At 43.0% G+C, this 20640-nt stretch overlaps 1 protein-coding gene across 1 annotated transcript; it reads right to left on the bottom strand.

Annotated features, from left to right (window-relative positions):
- Positions 1-260: 260 nt before the first annotated feature.
- On the bottom strand, positions 261-13096 carry LOC137088513 (uncharacterized). Its single transcript, XM_067452118.1, has 2 exons — positions 13021-13096; positions 261-1860 (listed from the first exon to the last, which is right to left on the bottom strand). Exons 1-2 carry the CDS (start codon positions 13092-13094, stop codon positions 270-272), a joined length of 1665 nt encoding a protein of 554 aa, XP_067308219.1. The 5' UTR covers positions 13095-13096; the 3' UTR covers positions 261-269.
- Positions 13097-20640: the final 7544 nt, after the last annotated feature.

Below are 20640 nucleotides of genomic sequence, written 5' to 3'. Positions count from 1 at the left end.
AAACCTGTTAATTCAGTTACAAGACTATTTGAACAAGAAACTTGTTAAAGGTAAAAAGACAAAAAAAAAAGACAAAAAAATATTATTTGATTTGTTTTAGTCTTTAGTCATGTGTTACTATTATTTGTATCAGTCAGATATGTCTAAATTAAATATATTCAGTATATAATGAAATATAATGATCCTCTTGTAAGTGAACTAATCTCCCCTGACTGATCAGTTCTGATTTAACATTTTGTATGTTCATATATTTTATTCTTTGTTAACAGTTACATGTGTGATGACTTGGTTTTAGATGCCAAGTACCCTTTCATTTGCTCTAAAGCCCCCTTGTTTCTCTTCTCTTCTCCAGCTTTCCTCAGATCCTCCAGGTTCTTCACCCATTCATCTTTTCTCTCCTCCTTCAGTCTGGGAATCAGGAACTCCAGATGTTGAAGACTGAAAGCGCTGTCTGCTTTTAATGCGATCTTAGACAGAATCATGGCAGTTTTATAAGCTTCTTGCAGCAGGTTGGACTTTTCATTTTTAATCTTCTCCAGATCACGGATCAGTTTTTCTTCTATTTCTGTTTTGCTCTCAGACACATTCCTGATACGTCCATCCATAACAGTGAGTCCATTCTCCTGTCTCAACTGATCAAGTGACATAATGACATTCTCTGTCTTCGTTACATATTTTTTGTTCTCCCTGATGTGTTCGCTGTAATGACACTTCCCTGTACACACTGTGCAGTGGTTATTTTTCATGACTAAACACCATGAGAGATTAGAAGAGACCCACCAGCAGCCCTCATGACAGTTTTCCTCACAGACAGAGCAAGAGGTTATGTTTCTGTTCCACCACCATTTGTCATCTGTGGGGACTTTTTCTTTGACAACTGTGTTGACTATGAACTTAAATGTTTCACTATTCTCTCTGTTCTGTCTGAGGGCTTCCTGAATCTGATTGAGTACTTTGGTTTTTAGCTCCTTCTCATTGATTTGGTCCCTCAGATTAGAGACACAAGACTCAAGTCGTTTTCGCTCTTTCACAACATCTAATGTCATCTTAACACTTTTCCTGTTGTCTTCATTTAGGAGTGTCAAGAACTCCTTCATGCTTTCCTCTCCTATTTCCCAGACTGATCTGTATGCTTGTTCATACTGCTCTTCTCTTTCCTCTTTCTGTCGGTTGTTGAATAAGAAGCAAACAGGTTTGTTGTTTTCATCTCTTCTACAGGGTATTTCTGCTGTATTAATGGCATTGAGGGCATTTGTTGGAGGTAATCCATCTGAATGTGTAAGTAGAAACACGATGTTGTTCTCTATATCTCTCCCAAACAGAGACAGAACTGAGTGAAAAATGTAAAGCTCTTTTCCAGAGAGACGATTCTGAGTTGCCTTCATCACAAAACACACTGCATCAATATAATGAACCCCATCCTTATGTGAAAATAATCTGCCCAGATACTCAGAAATCTTTCCATCTTTCTCAAATCCTTCAGTGTCTCCGTATCCTGGAGTTTCAATGATGGTCAGAGATGTTGGGTTTTCTTCAACAAACGCCTCATAAACAGTGATCTTTCGTGTCTGGGATTGTGTTTCATCTATAGCTTCTTCATCTTCTTCTGTGATTTGATAAAACTCTTGATCCTCAAACTTCACTCCCAGTAAGTGGTTGATCATGGAGTTTATTAGAGTAGTTTTCCCAGAGCCGGTTTCTCCCACCATCAAAATGACTTTGTTCTGTACATTTCTTTTTTTCTGTCCATATGTCCAACGTCTGACCGTTCTATCATTTCCATCTATATAACTTTTTTCTGTGTTCAGACGGTAAAGCGCTGGTGTACCTGAATTAATGAGCGTGGCATTATGAACTGATCTGAAAAAGAGAGAGCAGATTTAGTAACACTTTGGTTTGATCAGCTATTAACATACAATCCCTGTAGCAGATGGTTTTTAACATAAGACATTTATGAAGGTCAATGTGCTACTCTGCAGTCATTTAGTCGGTCTTCTGCACTTCCATAACTGTCTGGTTTGGCTCAGCTACAAAATCACACATCAGAAGACTACAGAGGACATTATACATCCAGAACTATATACATCCAGAAGTTTAGAAAAAAATCACTTTGTATCCCCATATCCAAGTCAGTTTCTATTTGAACTGCTGCTATCCAGGCGGTACTACAGAGCCTTAAGCACCAAAAAAAAAAATCTTCCTCCATGCTACATCAAGAAGAGTTAGGGCAATCGAACTTGGGTTCGGTCCAGACAATTGAACCAAGTGTGAAAGCACCCTAAAATTCCCCCCTGGTCAATGTGCCATACCAGTAATATTTATTTGACAAAAACTTTCCTTTTATTTAATTCCCAGTATATGCTATTATACTCTGCTGTATATAGCACACCTGTACATTAGTGGTAGTAAGATTCACAGATTTGCATGTTGGTGTTTGTATTGTGATACATCATTTCTGAAGACAGAACCAGACAGACTGACCCAGGTTTGAACCAGTCTAAAACAGGACCTGATAGACTGACTCTAAACTGGTCTAAACTGGTCTAAGGCCTGAGTCAGTTCAAGTGACTTAATTCCGATTTATCCCTCTCATGTGGCACAGATCAGATATTAATGTCTAAGCAGGAAAACAAAGCCCTGCCTCACTCATATGTGGTAATAAATCTGATATAATTTGAATACGTGCATTTGCATCTGCCATGTAAGCAGTCAAATCGGACATTCCCCAGTAAATGCGAGTCGTACTTCATTGAAAAAGGCTGCAACAAGGGCTTTCCTCTTTTTTTTCCGCCTTACAAGAGCAATTTTTTGCTGACCTTTAACTATGATGGTTTTCTTCCTTTTCCAGGTCAGAACATACTGGACTGTTTTGCCAGAGTAAAGTGTAAATGCAAATATCAGATACTGGTCACTTTTAAAAGATGATGTAAGCCGGTCATCAAAAAACGGATATAGTCACCAAATCTGATTTGTGCATCAAGACCTCCATGTAAATATGGCCTATGACAGCACCCATTACTTCCGTCGAGTAAGGTCAAAATCCCAGCGCGGTCATAGAGATCATATTTACATAGATACCGCATTCGACCGATCTTCGCAGGCACAAATTAGGTATCTACAACCCCAAATCAGAAAAAGTTGGGACACTTTGGAAAACGCAAATAAAAAAAGAAAGTAGTGATTTCTAAATTTACTTTGACTTGTATTTCATTGCAGACAATATGAACACAAAATATTTCATGTTTTGTCTGGTCAACTTCATGTCATTTGTAAATATGCATCCTTTCCTGTCATTCAGACCTGCAACACATTTCAAAAAAAGTTGGGACAGGAGCAATTTAGGGTTAGTAATGAGGTAAAAGGGTTAAATAATGATTTGATTTGAAACAGGTGATGTCAACAGGTGATTGAAATTATGATTTGGTACAAAAGCAGCATCCAAGAAAGATCTAATCCTTTAGGAGCAAAGATGGGCCGAGGATCGCCAGTTTGCCAACAAATACGTGAGAAAATTATTGAAATGTTTAAAAACAGTGATCCTCAAAGAAGGATAGGAAGAGATTTGGATATTGCACATTCAACAGTGCCTAACATAATTACAAGATTCAAGGAATCTGGAGGAATTTCAGTGCGTAAAGGACAAGGCCGCAAGCCTAAGCTGAACAACCGTGATCTCCGATCCCTCAGGCGGCACTGCATCAAGAATCGTCATTCATCTATAAGCGATATCACCACATGGGCTCAGGACTACTTTGGCAAACCTTTGTCAAGTACCACAATACGTAGTTACATCCACAAATGCCAGTTAAAACTGTACTGTACCAAAAGGAAGTCTTATGTTAACAGTGTCCAGAAGCGCCGTCGACTTCTCTGGGCTCGGAGGCATCTGGGATGGACCATCACACAGTGGAAATGTGTACTGTGGTCAGAGGAATCAGTATTTCAGGTATTTTTTGGGAGGAATGGACGGCGTGTGCTCCGGACCAAAGAAGAAAAGGATCATCCAGACTGTTACCAGCAACAACTCCAAAAGCCAGGGTCTGTCATGGTATGGGGTTGTGTCAGTGCCCTTGGCAAAGGTAACTTGCACTTCTGTGAAGGCACCATTAATGCTGAAAAGTACATAGAGAGTGATATTGGAGCATAATATGCTGCCTTCAAGAAGATATCTTTTGCAGGGACGTCCAAGCATAATTTAACAAGACAATGCAAAACCACATTCTGCACACATTACAAAGTCCTGGCTGCGGAAGAAGAGGGTGCGGGTACTTGACTGGCCTGCCTGCAGTCCCGACCTGTCAACAAAGACCCCGTACTGTTGCCCACCTTAAGACTTGTTTGCAGGAAGAATAGGACGAAATTACACCTGAAACACTTCATCACTTGGTGTCTTCAGTCCCTAAACGTCTTTTAAGTGTTGTGAAAAGGAATGGCAACATTACAAAGTGGTAAATGCTTTACTGTCCCAACTTTTTTTGAAATGTGTTGCAGGTCTGAATGACAGGAAAGGATGCATATTTACAAATGACATGAAGTTGACCAGACAAAACATGAAATATTTTGTGTTCATATTGTCTGCAATGAAATACAAGTCAAAGTAATTTTAGAAATCACTTCTTTTTTATTTTATTTGCACATTCCATACTGTCCCAACTTTTTCTGATTACATACAAACCCAATTCCAAAAAAGTTGGGACACTGTACAAATTGTAAATAAAAACAAAATGCAATTATGTTGAAGTTTCAAATGTCAATATTTTATTTAGAATACAACATAAAGGACATATCAAATGTTTAAACTGAGAATATGTATCATGTTAAGGGAAAATAAGTTGATTTTAAATTTCATGGCATCAACACATCTTAATAAAGTTGAGAAAAGGCCATGTTTACCCCTGTGTGGCAGCCCCTCTTCTTTTTATATCAGTCTGCAAACGTCTGGGGACTGAGGAGACAAGTTGCTCAAGTTTAGGAATAGGAATGTTGTCCCATTCTTTTCTAATACAGGCTTCTAGTTGCTCAACTGTCTTAGGTCTTCTTTGTCGCATCTTCCTCTTTATGATGCGCCAAATGTTTTCTATGGGTGAAAGATCTGGACTGCAGGCTGGCCATTCAAGTATCTGGATCCTTCTTCTACACAGCCATGATGTTGTAATTGATGCCATATGTGGTCTGGCATTGTCATGTTGGAAAATCCAAGGTCTTCCCTGAAAGAGACAACGTCTGGATGGGAGCAAATGTTGGTGTAGAACTTGAATATACCTTTCAGCATTAATGGTCCCTTTCCAGATGTGTAAGCCACCCATCCCACATGCACTCATGCAACCCCATACCATCAGAGATGCCGCTTCTGAACTGAGCACTGATAATGAAAATCCCTGAAATTCCTCCCATGAAATCCCTCTCCAGAACTTTTTCATTCACTATTCCTGGTTGGTGGAACGATCTTCCATCCTCCATACCCACGACAGAATCGCTCGCTTCATTCAAAAGACAGGAAAAAACTCATCTCTTCCATGAGCACTTAATCATATCATAAAATAAAATCCTCCTCTATTTTTCTCTTTCCCTCCCTATTCTGGTTTTTGCTACTCTGAGTAATTTCCAAATCTTTGTATTTAGGGCAATTTTTGCGTTTCTTCGACTCTTCATGACAGATCGCTTCCTGTACTCCTCAGTTGTAAGTCGCTTTGCATAAAACTGTCTGCCAAATGCATAAATGTAAATGTAAAATGTAAATTATAACAAGCCTATAGAAAACGCATGCGCTTCTGGATCATGGTTAGATATGGCTTCTTTTATGACCTTTTGAGGTTTAGCCGGCAGCGTCGAATGGTACAGTGGATTTTGTTTACCGACAATGTTGTGATCACCATTACAGTATCATTCCTGTATGTGATGCAGAGCCGTCTAAGTGCCCAAAGATCACAGGTATCCATTATGATTTTCCGGCCTTGACCCTTACACACAGAGATTGTTCCAGATTATCTGAATCATTGGATGATATATATATATATAACTTTTTTTTTAATCCTTCTCAAAAAATGTGCATATTGTGATAAAAGTTCATCATTTTCCATAATGTAATGATAAAAATGTAACTTTCATATATTTTAGATTCATTGCACACAAACTGAAATATTTCAGGTCTTTGTTTTAATACTGATGATTTTGGCATATAGCTCATGAAAACCTCATGAAACCGCATAATCTCAAAAAATTAGCATATCATGAAAAGGTTCTCTAAACGAGCTATTCCCCAGGTCAAGCCACTTTTGGGCTACAGAGAAGCAGCACTGGACTGTTTTGCATGTCATTTGAAAATCAAGGTGCCAGAGTCTGGAGGAAGACTGGGGAGAAGGAAATGCCAAAATGCCTGAAGTCCAGTGTCAAGTACCCACAGTCAGTGATGGTCTGGGGTGCCATGTCAGCTGCTGGTGTTGGTCCACTGTGTTTTATCAAGGGCAGGGTCAATGCAGCTTGCTATCAGGAGATTTTGGAGCACTTCATGCTTCCATCTGCTAAAAAGCTTTATGGAGATGAAGATTTGGTTTTTCAGCCCGACCTGGCACCTGCTCACAGTGCCAAAACCACTGGTAAATGGTTTACTGACCATGGTATTTCTGTGCTCAATTGGCCTCCCAACTCTCATGACATGAACCCCATAGAGAATCTGTGGGATATTATGAAGAGAAAGTTGAGAGACGCAAGACCCAACACTCTGGAGGAGCTTAAGGCCGCTTTCGAAGCATCCTGGGCCTCCATAACACCTCAGCAGTACCCAGCCGCATCACATACCTCTGACAATGAAACTCCCGAAATAAGAGCCATAGAGGCCGACTATGGCTCTTATTTAGACTCGGCCGACTCATAAGTGAGCGAAATAGCCTCGACTATCCACTTGCTAAGCGTCTGCTTTGAAGCCGGTTTTCCCTTACTCGGGGACCCAAAGCACACGAACAACTGTTCTGACTTTCGCCACAGGGCAGCTCTGTGGACATATGCATCTAGGACCCTGACCGGACATAGAAGATTTAGCTTCTCTTGGTCTTGACTAGTGAACGGAGGCGGACAGAAAGCCTGCAGCATTACTGGTCCCGGAACATTAGTCGGGACCTTGGGAACATATCCTACCCTCGGGAAGAGAAATGCTTTCACCATTCCTGGTGCAAATTTAAGGCAAAAGGGTGCTACTGACAGAGCCTGTAGGTCTCCTACTCTTTTCAGTGATGAAATCGCTAGAAGAAACACTGTTTTTAGTGTGAGGAACTTTTCTGACACTTCCTCTAATGGCTCGAAGGGAACCAACATAAGGCCTTCTAAAACTATGGCCAGTTCCCAAGTAGGCACCCTCGAGCGTGCCACAGGTCTGAGCCTCAAGGTACAAAGAAGGAAACGCGTGACCCACGGGTGTTTCCCTAATGATGCATTATCTAATGGAATATGATAAGCAGATATCGCTGATACATATACTTTCAGTGTCGACGGGGACAACCCTGCAGAGAATTTTTCTTGTAGGAACTCAAGAACTGAACCAATTGGGCAGTTAACAGGGTCCAAAGCCTGGCCCGTACACCAGGCGACAAAAACTCTCCATTTGAGTGCGTAAAGTCTCCTTGTGGATGGTGCTCTGGAGTGCAACATGGTCTCTATCACCTCAGTAGATAGACCCGTGTTCATGAGCTGGGCCCCCTCAGGGGCCAAGCCCACAGTTTCCACAGTTCCGGACGCGGGTGCAGTACTGACCCCCGGCCTGCGAGAGAAGATCTCTCCTGACTGGGATTTCCCAGGGAGGACCTTCTAGGAGAGACATAATGTCGGCGAGCCATACTCAGCCTGGCCAGAGCGGGGCTACCAATAAAAGCTGAACCCCGTCCCGGCGGACTCTCTACAGCACTCCTGGGAGCAACGCCAGAGGGGGAAAGGCGTACAGACGCAGACTCGGCCACGTCTGTACCAGTGGGGCTGGATGCGTGAGGGCGAAATATGCTGGACAGTGTGTCGTCTCTCGAGGCGCAAACAGATCCACCTGGGCTCGCCCAAAGCGGATCCACAGCTCCTCCACTCCCTCGGGGTGGAGTCTCCATTCTCCCGGCATTAGAGGGAGTCTGCCGCTACATTCAGGACCCCCGGGATGTACATCGCCCTGAGCAAGAGCATCTTGCCTTGGGCCCATGTTAGCATATGATGCGTCAGCTTCCACAACCGACGCGATCTCAAACCCCACGGTGATTTATATACGAGACCACCGAAGTGTTGTCTGACAGAACTAACACATGGCGGCCCCGCAGGTCTGGGAGGAAGTGTTTGAGTGATTGAAACACAGCCATCAGCTCCAGCTGGTTTATTTTCCAGGAGAGCTGACGGTCCCTTCAAAGACCTTGGGCCGAGCGGACAACTCATGACCGCTCCCCAGCCAGTTAGGGAGGCATCCGTCGTTAGCGTTACGCGACGACAAGGAGCCCCCAGAACTGGACCTTGGGACAGGAACCAAGGATCTTTCCACTTCAATAAAGCACGTAGGCAGCGCCGCGTGACCTTGATCAAGCGAAAAGGGTTTCCCCTCGGGGAGAACCCCTTGGTCCTGAGCCACCACTGTAAGGGTCTCATGTACAGCAGGCCAAAAGGTATCACGTTGGACGCTGCTGCCATCAGACCCAACACTCTTTGAAAGTGTTTGACAGTGAGTGACTGTCAAATGTAATTTTGTCTATATGTTCACCGGGGACCGCCGCGCCCTGAAGCACCAATGGTGGCCGGATTGGCAGACCGGCCCCCCCCAATGGCACCGGGAAAGAGCGGGCGCCTCGGCGAGCCGCACTTTCCCGGAGGGGACTGCCATCGGAAGTCCTGAGCTTCTGGCCTTCCTAGACATAATGACAGTCCTCAGGTCTGCCCTACTTCAGGAAGGTCTCGGCTGAGTGCGTTGCCCGGACCCCCGATCTCTCTGTGGGGGGGCCCCGCTCTCTTTTTGTTCTTTTTCATATATATATATATATATATATATATATATATATATATATATATATATATATATATATATATATATATATATATATACAGTCTTGTTCAAAATAATAGCAGTACAATGTGACTAACCAGAATAATCAAGGTTTTTCGTATATTTTTTTATTGCTACGTGGCAAACAAGTTACCAGCAGGTTCAGTAGATTGTCAGAAAACAAACGAGACCCAGCATTCATGATATGCACGCTCTTAAGGCTGTGCAATTGGGCAATTAGTTGAATTAGTTGAAAGGGGTGTGTTCAAAAAAATAGCAGTGTGGCATTCAATCACTGAGGTCATCAATTTTGTGAAGAAACAGGTGTGAATCAGGTGGCCCCTATTTAAGGATGAAGCCAACACTTGTTGAACATGCATTTGAAAGCTGAGGAAAATGGGTCGTTCAAGACATTGTTCAGAAGAACAGCGTACTTTGATTAAAAAGTTGATTAGAGAGGGGAAAACCTATAAAGAGGTGCAAAAAATGATAGGCTGTTCAGCTAAAATGATCTCCAATGCCTTAAAATGGAGAGAAAAACCAGAGAGACGTGGAAGAAAACGGAAGACAACCATCAAAATGGATAGAAGAATAACCAGAATGGCAAAGGCTCAGCCAATGATCACCTCCAGGATGATCAAAGACAGTCTGGAGTTACCTGTAAGTACTGTGACAGTTAGACGACGTCTGTGTGAAGCTAATCTATTTTCAAGAATCCCCCGCAAAGTCCCCCTGTTAAAGAAAGGCATGTGCAGAAGAGGTTACAATTTGCCAAAGAACACATCAACTGGCTTAAAGAGAAATGGAGGAACATTTTGTGGACTGATGAGAGTAAAATTGTTCTTTTTGGGTCCAAGGGCCACAGGCAGTTTGTGAGATGACCCCCAAACTCTGAATTCAAGCCACAGTACACAGTGAAGACAGTGAAGCATGGAGCTGCAAGCATCATGATATGGGCATGTTTCTCCTAGTATGGTGTTGGGCCTATTTATCGCATACCAGGGATCATGGATCAGTTTGCATATGTTAAAATACTTGAAGAGGTCATGTTGCCCTATGCTGAAGAGGACATGCCCTTGAAACAGTTGTTTAAACAAGACAATGACCCAAAACACACTAGTAAACGGGCAAAGTCTTGGTTCCAAACCAACAAAATTAATGTTATGGAGTGGCCAGCCCAATCTCCAGACCTTAATCCAATTGAGAACTTGTGGGGTGATATCAAAAATGCTGTTTCTGAAGCAAAACCAAGAAATGTGAATGAATTGTGGAATGTTGTTAAAGAATCATGGAGTGGAATAACAGCTGAGAGGTGCCACAAGTTGGTTGACTCCATGCCACACAGATGTCAAGCAGTTTTAAAAAACTGTGGTCATACAACTAAATATTAGTTTAGTGATTCACAGGATTGCTAAATCCCAGAAAAAAAAATGTTTGTACAAAATAGTTTTGAGATTGTACAGTCAAAGGTAGACACTGCTATTTTTTGAACACACCCCTTTCAACTAATTGCCCAACTGCACAGCCTTAAGAGCGTGCATATCATGAATGCTGGGTCTCATTTGTTTTCTGACAATCTACTGAACCTACTGGTAACTTGTTTGCCACGTAGCAATAAAAAATATACTAAAAACCTTGATTATTCTGGTTAGTCACATTGTACTGCTATTATTTTGAACAAGACTGTATATATTTTTTTTTTGTTGTTGTTGTTGCTTGGTGTAGGTTTGAGAAGGATGTATTTGGCTGAGGCTGCCCCGCCCGACAGCCCCAGAGGGATATTTTGATTTATTTATTTATTTATTATTATTTTTAATTTTCCACACTCATCATCAATATCCCCCAACAGGTCTGCTTGTTTTATACGCTTGCAGGACAACCACCGTATACAAACAGGCGGCTGCCTGACCTGCTGCCGAATATGCCCCACCCACAAAAGCCGAAGTTGTTGTGACCGGCTTGCTGTGGGCAGCTGTGGGGCTCTCCGCGACGATGCTGACTCGGGGGAGAGATAGCTCGCAAGCGTCTCTTCCCCCCAAGACATCGCCGTTTTCCTCTGAATGATAGATGCAGACCCATAATATACGTGATGCCTCGGCAAATGCGCGATCTGAGCCACAAGACTCAACCCCGTAATCTACACGCTGCCTCGGCAAACGCGTGATCTGAGCCACTAGACTCAACCCCGTAATCTACACGCTGCCTCGGCAAACGCGAGATCCGCGATTGAGTCATAGAATCTATATTGCAGACCCGTGATCTACACGCTGCCTCGGCAAACGCGAGATCCGAGCCACTAGATTCAACCCCGTAATTTCAAACATGCTGTCTGCTCGCCATTATATTGTTCTTTCTCTTTCTTATTTTATTTAATTATTTTTTTATTTTTTGGCGAACTTCTTGACACTTGGCCGGCCAGTCTAAACTTAACCTGGACACAGCGCGAGTTACACCAATAGCTCCTCTTTTTATGAGCGTGTGTGTGTCGTTTTCTGTTGGGATGGGGAGATCATCATCAGCGCTAACAACATCCAGTTCCAAGGAACTGGAGTGCTGCTGCGTTTGTGCCTCAGCGGGAAAGGAAGAAAACCGCAGAGCGTGCTTCCAACTCATGAGCTGAGGCTTGAGATCCAGCGAGTAAGGGCAGAGATGGGGGATCACCCGTCTCTAACCCCCCAACTAGATCCAACTGCGATCCCCAGGACGCGAGCCTTCACTTCGCCTCGGCAACAGCGGGACCCGAGCCCTGAGGACCACTAGCCAAAGCACTCTCCTCGAAGAGTGCCCGGCGTGATCTTAATATGCGCATTGGGAGTCTCTCGCAATGCTCGCAGCCAACCCCCTCGAGAGCTGACTGGGCATGCTCGAGCCCCAAACACATCCCACATAGGTCGTGTGTATCCCCACCCGTGATGTAACGTGGGTAGGGAGAAACACAACGCCTATACTGAATTGCCATATTTCTTTTTTCTTTTGTGAACACACACACAATAAATGGACATACAATTCACACAGAGCGCTTGTGAAGGCACAGAAGCTAATGACTGTTTGGTCCAGGTGTGCTTTATAGCTTCCTGGTCGATGACGTCACCCGCCCATGACGTATCTCCCCGCTATTGGACTGATTGCACGAGTGCTTCATGACGCATCACGCAGAGGCGTTCCCCTAGCGTTTCGACGCAGCTCGAAGTTCCCTCGAGATAGGGAACAGTGATATGCTTCATGCTGATTCTTGAAGTCTTGAGAAAGTCTCATAGCTGCTGGAGTCCAAAATGTTTAGTGAACAATGTAGAATTACAGGATTGCTATGATTAATAATACAAAATGATAGCGTATCAAAAGAATAGATGCTGGCTGACAGCAGTGAAGTAGACGACTATATAATGATTATACTTTTATCATCAAGTAGAAAATACCATCTGATCACATTATATTTGGCTTGTCTTGCCTTAATAAACACAGCTACAACAGCCAGATAAAAACTAATGATAAAAAGTCAAGTCAAGTAAAGCAAATACTGATCACCATAATGGTGACCTCAAACCAAACTATTTGCATTAACATATCAACAACAAACATTCTCAACTTCTGTAGACGTCTGACAGAAATAAAGTCAGTCTGGACCGTAGTGTGAAGCTGGTAATGCTGTTTGTGGAGTTTAATCCTCCTCGGCTGAGACCTTCAGAGATTTAATGTGCTACCATACTTTTCACACTTTTACAGCTTTTTTTCTTTTCTTTTTTCGGCTGTCTGAATTTGGAGCTTGACGTCAAACGAACGTTGGATTCAGACGTCAACCCAACTTTCATTTTTAAGCATATGACATCTGAGTGATGGATTAGTTGGAGTCCAACGTCTTCCTGATGTCGCAATAGCAGATTTGTCTTTTTTTAAATTAACACTAAACACTGAAATTAAAAATGTACTTCAGCCAGAAATGTACTTTTGCTGTTTTCAAAAAAAAAGAAAAGAAAAAAAAGTTCCCCTCCGTCATAGATAATGTTGATTGTGACACTAACCTTTTGGACCATGCATGTTGTTCTTCAGTCTGGTTAGACTCTGAGATGCTCTTTACTCTTTTATAGTTTAACATGGTGCCTGAGTCTCTGTAAGATATAATGTTTCAAAGGGTATAAAAAAATAAATTAATCATGATTATTAAAAAAATGGAGAAAACGTCTCAGGTTACGTATGTAACCCTAGTTCCCTGAGGGAACGAGACGCTGCGTCGAAACGCTGTGAGAACGCCTCTGCGTTAATGCGTCGTGAAGCGCCTGTAGAACCATTCCATCGGGAGATCGATCGTCGCCGACGTGATGACGTCGCCGACGTGATGACGTCATCAACCGGAGACTATAAAAGGTCCGCGAACACAAACAGGAACTAGCTTCTGATAAAGCCTGAAGTAAGTGATCACGGGCACGCCGGGAGTATGGCAGGGCGACGCAGCGTCTCGTTCCCTCAGGGAACTAGGGTTACATACGTAACCTGAGACGTTCCCTTTCGGGGAACTCGAGCTGCGTCGAAACGCTGTGAGAACGCTTATACCCACATCGCCATAGGACCAAGTGTCTCGTATGTGTGAAGCCGAAGCGCACACGGTTACGAGAGTACCTGTGCCCCAACTGTAGATGCCAGGTCTACTTCATAGAACCTGACGAAGGTTAAAGGAGACGACCATCCGGCCGCGTTACAAATATCGTGGAGGGAAGCCCCCGACAAAAGTGCTTTTGAAGCAGCCATACCCCTTGACGTCGTGAAAGGAGGAGGACAGAATGCCTGAAGAGTGATGGGGCCCCGTGGGCTCGTAGGAACCTTGGGGACATAACCCGGCCTGGGATGCAGAAATGCTTTCACCATCCCAGGCGCAAACTCTAAACATGAGGGCCCTACAGACAGGGACTGAATATCTCCTATTCTCTTTAGAGATGAAATAGCCAACAAAAATACCGTCTTGAGGGTAAGGAACTTATCCGAAACCTCCTCCAAGGGTTCGAATGGAGGCTCGGACAAGCCCCGTAAAACAATGGCTAAGTCCCATGCTGGGACCCTCGAGTGCATCACAGGCCTCAACCTTAAAGTGCCACGGAGGAAACGTGTAATCAGAGGGTGTCTTCCCAAAGACACTCCACCGAAAGGGACGTGGAAGGCACCCAAGGCCGCCACGTACACCTTTATTGTGGAGGGGGTCAACCCTGCCGAGAACCTTGCCTGCAGAAACTCCAGCACTGTACCAACCGGGCAGTTAACTGGGTCCCACTGGCGTTCTCTGCACCATGCTGAGAAAAGTTTCCATTTCAGAGCGTACAGTTTCCTCGTGGACGGAGCTCTGGAGTGAAGGATGGTCTCTACGACCTCGGCCGAGAGACCTTCCTCTATGAGCCTAGCCCCCTCAGAGGCCAGGCCCACAGTTTCCACATCTCCGGGCGTGGGTGCAGGAATCTCCCGCCCGCCTGAGAGAGTAGATCCCTCCTGGTCAGAATCTCCATCGGAGAGCCTTCCAGGAGAGATATCAGGTCCGAAAACCATACTCGGGTCGGCCAGTACGGAACCACTAGAAGTACCTGGGCCCCGTCCCGGCGTACCCTCTCCAGAACTCCTGGAAGCAGGACAATCGGGGGGAAGGCGTACAGAGGTAGCCTCGGCCACTCCTGTACCATGGCATCCAGCCCTAGCGGGGCTGGATGGGTCAGAGAAAACCACTGCGGGCAGTGGGAATTCTCCGCCGAAGCAAATAGGTCTCTAGACCCCGGGGATATATACTGCCCTGATTGACAGCAATTTCCCCTGGGCCCACAGGAGGATCCGATGTGCCAATTTGTCCAAAGGACGGGACCTCAGACCCCCCTGGTGATTTATGTAGGTGACCACCGACGTGTTGTCTGTCCTGACTAACACATGGTGGCCCCTGAGGTCGGGCAGGAACTGTTTCAATGCAAGAAACACTGTGAGCATCTCTAGCCGATTTATGTGCCAGTGCCGCTGATGTTCCTGCCATAGACCCTGGGACGAGCGACCACTCATGGTCGCCCCCCAGCCCGTGAGAGAGGCGTCTGTCGTTAGCGTTACGCGACAAACATGAGCCCCCAACACGGGACCCTGAGATAAAAACCCCGGGTTTTTCCACATGACCAGAGCACGTAGGCATCGCCGCGTGACTTTGATCGTGCGGAGCGGATTTCCCCTCGGGGAGAACCCCTTCGTTTTGAGCCACCACTGCAGTGGCCTCATGTACAGTAGGCCAAAAGGTATCACGTTGGACGCTGCTGCCATGAGACCTAACAGTTTCTGGAACTGTTTCACAGTGACGGCCCGGCCTAGCTTCTGTTCTCTGACGGCTGCCAGGACCGATGCTATGCGTGTTGGCGACAATTGCGCCCGCATAATTACCGAATCCCAGTTCACACCTAGAAAAGTGGTTCTCTGAGCCGGAGAAAGCACACTCTTCTTGGCGTTCAGCCTCAACCCCAGCTTCGACATGTGGGCGAGAACAGCATCTCGATGCTGAACCGCCATCTGCTCTGTATTCGCTAGAATCAGCCAGTCGTCGATATAGTTCAGTATGCGGATGCCCTGTAGACGCAGCGGCGCCAGAGCTGCATCCACACACTTGGTGAACGTGCGGGGTGACAGTGCTAGACCGAAGGGAAGTACACGATATTGGTATGCCTCTCCCCCGAAGGCAAACCTCAGGAACTTCCTGTGATGTGGAAGGATGGAGACATGAAAATACGCATCTTTGAGGTCTATGGTGAAGAACCAATCCTCCGATTTGACCTGCGCTACAATCTGTCTGAGTGTAAGCATCTTGAATTTGAGCTTGGCCACCGAGCGATTCAATAGCCGCAGATCTAATATCGGGCGTAAGCCCCCATCCTTCTTCGGCACGATGAAGTAACGGCTGTAAAAGCCAGACTCCCTGCTGGGAGGGGGAACCCTCTCTATAGCCCCTTTTTGCAGGAGTGTCTCTACTTCCTGTGCCATTACCAGAGCCTGCTCCGGGCAGGTGTGCAGGTGAGGGAAGAATGGCAGGACGTTGATGCTTTGCACGAGAGGGCAGGAATCGCTCATCTAATTTCGTTTTCTCTGATTTCGATGGGATTCAGATATTTCAGCCAGCCAGTCATTCCTTATTTTTATATTTAACCTGGCCACAGCTCTCGTGAGAACCTCAACTCACTACGGGTGACTGAAGTGGCGAGTCTTCAGTCGCGATGCTCTCAACGTCCACCTCCTCAGAGCTGGATAGTTGGAGCACCGGTGCCCCGCCCAGGGAGGAAGAGACCGCAGAGCGGGCTTCCAAACCCCGAGACGAGACACTGGACGATACAGGTGAGGGCTGAGATAAGGCTGGGCCCGTCTCAAACCCCTCTGTAAAGTCCATGTGTGAACCCCACGACTGAAGCCACCGCTCTGCCTCGGCAGCAGCGGGACCAGAGCCGCGGGGAACACGAGCCGAGGCACCCTCCTCGAAGAGTGCCCGGCGGGAGCGCAGCGTTCTCAGTGGCATACGCTCACAGTGCTCGCAAGCAGCCCCCTCGAGGGCTGCCTGGGCATGCTGCGCTCCCAAGCAGGCTATACAAAGAGAGTGTGTATCCCCGCTCGTGATGTAGCGTGGGCAGGGATGAACACACCTCTTAAAGCTGCTTTCACTCGCCATTTTACTCTATCTATTTTATTTTCTCTTTGTTTGTTAATATATACTGCAATATTTAACAAAAGGGTGGAAAATCTCTGGATATAGACAGACAAAAACACCAAATAGACAGACAGGTTCACACAGATCGCTTGCTGAAGGCTCAGAAGCTAGTTCCTGTTTGTGTTCGCGGACCTTTTATAGTCTCCGGTTGATGACGTCATCACGTCGGCGACGTCATCACGTCGGCGACGATCGATCTCCCGATGGAATGGTTCTACAGGCGCTTCACGACGCATTAACGCAGAGGCGTTCTCACAGCGTTTCGACGCAGCTCGAGTTTCCCGAAAGGGAACTCCTTTCCCGCGCTCCTCTCTATCCTCTCATAGCAGCCCAATTGGTGCCAGCTTTTACTCCTTTAAGCAGGAACTGGCTGAGGATATGTTAAGACAAGAATGCACTTAAAATAAAATAAAATTAAAAAAAGTCGACAACAGTCAAAATGATCCCCATTCACATAGGACGCTCTATTATTTATGCCTGGCCAGTAGATGGCGATGTCACTTTTTAAAGATGCACTACACACCTATAAACTGAACACATAATACACAGACGTATGGCATCAATATTTTCAAAAAATGTATTAATGTACTGCACTTCGATAGCATTTATTAATTGTTTTTAATGATAATTTCAACATTTACTAATACATTATTAAAATAAAAGTTGTATTTGTCCACTTGTAGTTGTATTTACCCTTTTTTATATTAAATTAAATAAGTATAGGCACATAATGTGTATACGTGGTTATATTTTCACAAAATTCAATTGATTCACTTGCATAAAATAGTCATATATTTTCTTTCATCTTTTCAAACTGTTTTCTTGTAATGAGTGTTTTACTTGACTGCGACTGTATTTGACTAATCAAATGATTTAATACTTAATAGTATATATAATATTATAATTATATATTTTAATGTTAGATATATAAATCAGTGGGGAAAAAACAAATTAATTAAAGTGCCTTTCTCAAAACATTTTGTCTGTTTAACAAATTGTGTTAAACATTAAATAAATATTTGAAGTTAGCAAGTTAACATAAGTTCAACATATAAGAACATATATGACTACAATATAAAAGAGCATGTCATTTTTAAAAATTATACATTAAATTATAAATATTTGAAAGATAAGTGAAAATTGTCCTCACCTGGAGGAGTTTCTCTGTTTGAAGTTGTTGTGTTGATATTCTTTATTGTCTTGTATGGATACACACTGTCAGGTTTATTATATACCCAGCTGGTACTGTTGGGGGCGGAGGCATGCGGAAGTACAGCCACATACTGTCCATACATGCATAACAACATATTTTCCACTTTAAGATGAAAATATTTCAACTCCAATCTAAATTCTAATGATGAAAAAGGCGATTCAAAATCACTGCTTCACAGCTAGTGACACTGAAAATAATGAGTTCACAAATTGTAAAGTGAACACAGCTCACAACATAATTACAAATTTAACACATGTATTAAAATGTCATTTTAGAAAGTAATCAGAATCAGAAAGATGACTTTTTCTTGGTACTGAAGCTCCCAGTGCACATATTCAATACAAATATGACACAAAACATATAGTACAAATGATAAAGAATAAAACATGAAAATAGTATAAGGTCACAGTTAGGTTTAGTCAGAATAAGCATTTACAGATTATGAAAATATTTACAGTATTTTGAACAGTATGAATAAATATAAATATTAGCTGAGTTTAGGAGATATTGGACTAAACAGTGAGTATTACATAAGCCGTGGGGGGTATTTAACTGTTCAAGAGGGAAATGGCCATTGGAAAAAAAATGTTCCTAATATGTAATAAAATGTTATAAGAAATGAGTAAATGTAAAAAGACACACACAGTGTAGGTTGCTATTAAGAAGTGAAAATGTATTCTTTGATTGTCCAAATAGATAATTTATTTACAAGTCATTAACATGTATTAATTGTTAATAGGGTTAAAGTTGATTAGATAACTTTATGTGTTCACTTTGACTTTTGCTCTATAAGGTATGAAAGGGGAATTTGTTGTTCAAATGTTTTCACACAGGCAACTCAACCAGTCTCAGGCTCAATGTCAACACTAAATAACTCCTGCTTAGTGAAGAAAACAAAAGAAAAAACTACAAGTGTGACATTTATTACATTTTTACAAATGTCATATTACATTCTACAGAACAACAGTGGGTGTTTTGTCACCTTTTTTTCTATTGAATCTTTTTTTCTAATGAATCTTTTTTTCTATTCATTATATATTTTCATGTAATTTTGTAAAATGCCAACTCATGTAATTTGTCCAATTTTCTCAAATTTATCTTCTATAAATTGAAAATAAAGTTTGTGAAGTAATAACAAAATTCATGTCAGGCAAAAAGAGTGTTGTTACAACCAACCCCACTGCCGTTCTAACACTACAGAAAACATGGACATAAGTTTAAATTTAGCACACATCTTGATTTAGTTAAAGTGCCCCTATTGTGCTCGGTAAAAAGGCTCCTAATGTTCTGTGGGTCTCCTACAATACGTTTACATGCATTCAAAGTAAAAGAAAAACATTTTAATTTTGATATCCACAGCATCAGCTATTTTCCCTCAGGCTGTCCCAATCAGATGACTGCATCCTTAGAAGGACTTCATTTGATTATTCAAGAACCTGATCCAGCTAATAAAGGTCTTCAGGATTGAGTTGAAGCTGCCGTTTTCATGGAGGTAGAACATGAAATTACTCCTGTCTGTAAATTAATTATCTCATTATAATCTCTCTGTCTACGTTCTGCCAATAATGTGATTAATATGTTTAGTATTTAACTTTGTTAAATACACTAGCGATTTAGTTATTACCACATTGTTGTTTTTACCAATGGAAAATTGACAGAATGGTCATTTGTATCTAGGCAGATGTAAAGTCTCAAGGTTGGGCAAGCCATCCCATTGGTTGGTTAATTGCCATTTTCTCCTTGAGCTTTATGTGGACAAAATGTTTGATGAACAACCTTTAAACTCTAATTTTTCAAACAGACCTTTAGATTAATTCCTGATTATAAAATCTGTTCTGATTAGAGCTTTCTTTGGTGCTAAATGAATAAAAATAAATAGGTTCTATTAAAGGTTATCTTGTTCGAATATATTTTTTTGTTTCGATTTGTTAAAAATATCTTTTTATCACATAATATATTTGTCATAGTATATTCCCTGTGTGTTTGTGGATTTTTATGTAATTTCCTGTCATGTGTTTTGCTTTGTAGTTCTTTGTAGTTTTTCATGTTGATTAAATTCTCAATGTGTTTATCATCTAAGTCCCTCATCAGTGGATGATATCCTAATAATTTAAGATTATATGGGCAAACAAACTTGTTAAGAGCCACAACATCAGGGCTGTGTTTGGACAGCTAGATGCCTTTAAAACACAAAATTGCTTGCTGGGAAATTATTCTAGTCAATATTTATTTTCTTTTAGTTTGTCACACTAATAAAACTGAAGTATAACTGCTTCTATTGAAATGAAAGCTTTAGCATAAGTTCTGCTGGGAAGACTCAATTACTACGTCACTAAATGCCTTCACTCTAATCCAATGATATTCTCATGCTCACGGTATAAAGACTCTGTACTTACACATGTTTGAGTTCGCAGATACTGAAGAGACAATTACCCCCATCCTCCCCACCACCACCAGGATGGCCGTGTCCATACCCTGCCCTCGTCTTCAGGCAGGAATTGCAGATCCGAGACCCTCGGGTTATGCTCTTCGGACGGGGCCTACGCCAAATTACTCTGTACACTATCAGCTTGCTGAGCTGTTAATAAATGCACTATTGTCAATATATTTCGCCCGAGTCTTTCTGGAAGAACTATAAAGAAATCCATTTGCTAAACAACAAAATCCTGTGTTAAATTAACACTCCTCAGAGCCCAACTAAAGCAAATACTGATCACCATAATGGTG

The sequence above is a fragment of the Pseudorasbora parva genome, chromosome 1 (genome assembly GCF_024679245.1).
Source record: "Pseudorasbora parva isolate DD20220531a chromosome 1, ASM2467924v1, whole genome shotgun sequence".
In the NCBI taxonomy this organism is placed as follows: domain Eukaryota; kingdom Metazoa; phylum Chordata; class Actinopteri; order Cypriniformes; family Gobionidae; genus Pseudorasbora; species Pseudorasbora parva.
This window is presented reverse-complemented; position numbering and strand designations above follow the sequence as displayed.